The sequence below is a fragment of the Lithobates pipiens genome, unplaced genomic scaffold (assembly GCF_037356315.1).
Source record: "Lithobates pipiens isolate NorthernLeopardFrog02 unplaced genomic scaffold, aLitPip1_a1.2 Scaffold_8, whole genome shotgun sequence".
In the NCBI taxonomy this organism is placed as follows: domain Eukaryota; kingdom Metazoa; phylum Chordata; class Amphibia; order Anura; family Ranidae; genus Lithobates; species Lithobates pipiens.
In genome coordinates this window covers 630,988,528-630,991,888 of record NW_027507903.1, presented here as the reverse complement: position 1 = coordinate 630,991,888, position 3,361 = coordinate 630,988,528, and the positions used below count along the sequence as shown (strand labels likewise).

At 32.6% G+C, this 3,361-nt stretch overlaps 1 protein-coding gene across 1 annotated transcript; it reads left to right on the top strand.

Annotated features, from left to right (window-relative positions):
* The first annotated feature begins 1,134 nt into the window (after window positions 1-1,134).
* Window positions 1,135-2,942, top strand: LOC143964065 (olfactory receptor 6N1-like). The gene is made up of 2 exons (XM_077473772.1): window positions 1,135-1,620; window positions 2,010-2,942. Exons 1-2 carry the CDS (start codon window positions 1,588-1,590, stop codon window positions 2,940-2,942), a joined length of 966 nt encoding a protein of 321 aa, XP_077329898.1. The 5' UTR covers window positions 1,135-1,587.
* The last annotated feature ends 419 nt before the right edge of the window (window positions 2,943-3,361 follow it).

Genomic DNA, 3,361 nt, shown 5'->3' with positions numbered 1-3,361 from the left:
ATACACATGGTGTGGAGGTGCCCAAAGCTTTTTCGATATTGGGAAGGAATAGTAGAAATTATAAATAAAACTTTTGGGACTAAGTTAGATCTAGACCCCAAAACCTGTATTTTAGGATATAGGAAAATAACGGGGGAGCAAAAAAATACTACGTTGGCAGTTATACGGTGTTTATTTCAAGCGCGGAAATTGATCGCGCAGAAATGGCAATCTGAGAGGGCGCCTCTTTTGGGTGAATGGACCCTAGTTGTCAATGATATAATCTGGAAAGAGAAGACTGTATACATACGCAGGGGAAACCTCAGGAGGTTTGAGAAAATTTGGAGGCCATGGCTGAATGAAATAGGGTACCCACCTGATCAATAAAAAATTGGATGTAGAATAAAGCAATTTAAAAACTATGGAGGGTGAAATTGGAGGCCTGTGTTCAATCTGGAGGGGGGGGGGGTGGGGGGGGTGGGAGGGGAGGAGGGAGTAATAAAATATTGGTCAAGTAAAAATAGAAAATGCTGGAATTACCTAACAAAAGAAATATCCGTGTTACCGGTACGCAGTTAACCTGTATCTACTTCATGTAACTCTTATCCTTGTCTCAAATTTTTTTTTATTATGAAGTAAAATAAACAAAAAGATTTTAAAAGGAAAGATAATAGTAACAATAAAGGATAAAAAAAAATAAATAAATAAAATAAAAATAATAAAAATAAATAAAAATGCATATGATGGTTCAGCAGCCCAGCCAATTTCACACAAGTGGTGATAATATACTGGTTATTAATACTGGGCATTCGTGTTACGGCTGCTGCTGATATCAGTATAATATGCTGGCTGACCTCTGATGCAAAAAAAAAAAAAGGAAAAAAAAAAAAAAAAAAAAAGTGAAAGGAAAGCTGAAGTTAGACTTTAAAGCCTAACTCTAGCTTTCCTTTAACTTTTAACAGTTTCTGAGCAATTATTTACTAGTACTGTATTGTATTGTATTGAGTATTTTATTTTGAAAAAAATACATTTATTTTTATTACAGTCACAAACATAAACCCAAAGAGATCTTACTTACTCTCTATGGAATCTTTAATCTGCAAAGAAACATATAAATGTTTGTGTGAAAACAGATTTCCTGTTTAGTCAACTGAGCTTATCCACCGATACACATCATATACTTTACATTTACACCAGATATATAAGATACTTATTATTATTGTATCTCTCCCTCTCTTTCTATTTTTTTTCTTTCCATTCATGACTTTGTAGGGCTATTATTTTCCCTGTTAAATAGAAACACTGTTAAAATAAAAATAAAAACTCCTATGAAGAAGATTTGTTGAATCACAACTATATATTTCATTGTTGACATTATTTTGACATACTTGGCAGTATTTTCACTCCCTTTGCTCTTTTTCTTTTCTTTTTTAATTCTTTCTATTCATGACATTCTGCTTTTATTCCATGCTCAATAGAAAAACGTGTAGAAAACTCTCTCATGAAGAAATTCATGTACTATTGTTACACTTTTAATACTGAATCTCTAATTTTCTGTTGTACATTTTTTTGGGTTTATTTAAAATTTAAGTTAAATGATCCAAAAATATGAGTTTTCATCAGAGATCATTAGTAAATAGAGTAAGTATTTTTTTTTTTTTTTTTTTTTATTTCAGACTAAATTCACCAATTTAAAATGGTTAATATTTAGTTAATTGAAATAGTAATCATTATGAAAAATTACTTATAACTTAATCTATCCATCTTCTTTGAATTGTGTATTCTTGCTATGTAAATGTCGTTTTGCAAAGCTTTTTTTTTTTTTTTTTTTAAACATATCATGTATGTACAGTATATATGTTATTTTTTATTTGCCCAAAGTTCCACTTCTTCTCAATGGTTATGTCATTTTTCTCACATTAAAAATTAACCAAAAGAATAGAGACTGCCCAATTAGCAAAGAAAACATTCTCTGAGCATATTTAAAAATAAAACATAAAGTTATATAACTGTATTCTGCTTTCACACAGACCACACATAAAGGTAATGTCACCACATTCTTCTTTTTGGGATTTAACAAAATGTCCGTATTTAATCTTCTGCTCTTCACCTTGGTCTTTATTATATACATTGTGACAATATGTGGAAACTGTTTAATCATCATGCTGATATATTATAGCAAGACCCTTCATTCTCCCATGTACTTCTTCCTCTCTCAACTCTCTATATCTGACATCATGCTGATCACAGATATTGCTCCAAAGATGTTAGATATTGTTCTACATGAGAAGACCTCCATATCATTTTCTGGTTGCATCACTCAATATTATGTCTTTGGTTCAACAGAAGGATTTGAATGTTTCCTTCTGACAGTGATGTCCTATGACCGCTATCTAGCCATCTGCTCTCCTTTGCATTATGTCTCCATTATGAAACAAACACTTTGCATTCAACTAGTTCTTGTATCCTGGATTTTCAGCTGTTCTTTGGGATTAATACCAATACTTGAAATATGTCAATTAGAATTCTGTGGACCAAATGTTATTGACTCTATATTTTGTGATTTCAATCCTCTTGTAGAACTTTCTTGCTCGGATACATCCAGAGTTCAAATGGAAATGACCTTGTTGTGTGTTCCTGTGCTAATATTCCCCTTCCTAGTGATAGTGGTTTCATATATTTATATTGTTTTAACAATATTAAAGATATCCTCCTTTTCTGGAAGACTGAAATCCTTTTCCACTTGTAGCTCCCATCTCATTGTTGTGTTTCTATTTTATGGAACCCTAATTGCTGCATATATGATTCCAAAGGAAGGACAATCACGAACAATCAGTAAGATGATGTCCTTGTTGTATACAGTGTTTACTCCCTTTGTAAACCCTTTCATATACAGCTTGAGAAATAAAGAGATCAACGACAGTTTAAAGATATTGTATATAAACAAAAGGCTAGTTATTTAAAACCTTTGGTAAACGTTAAATTATTAAGATATATCTGTTTAAACTTGTAGAGAACTTGGTGTTCACTGGTCTTCAAATATTAGACTTCTACCGTACTGAAGCAATGCTTAATAATAAATTGGTATTAGAGTTCAATTGCCCAAATTGGGCTCCTAAAAAAAGGTTACCACCCTTCAGACCTTTATTCCATGGTACCTCTTAAAACTTCCCTTACGCTACGTTCACACCTATGCTTTTTTTGTGCCTTTTGCAGTTTGCAGAAACGCACTACAGTTCATTTAACATGGTTTCCTCCAGTGCTAGTTCACATCCATGCGTTTTACAGCCGGTGAATTATTGGAAAGGGTCAGTGACTTTTTTCCCACGATTTGTGGCTAATAGACTTCAATGGAGCTACACCAGAAACGCAATTGGGGCAT

Excerpts from the sequence above, each read along its gene's own strand:
- LOC143964065 (XM_077473772.1), top strand. The coding sequence starts at position 1,588 with ATGAGTTTTCATCAGAGATCATTAGTAAATAGA. Across the intron at positions 1,621-2,009 it reads AGAGATCATTAGTAAATAGA|ACCACACATAAAGGTAATGT; the intron begins GTAAGTATTTTT and ends GCTTTCACACAG.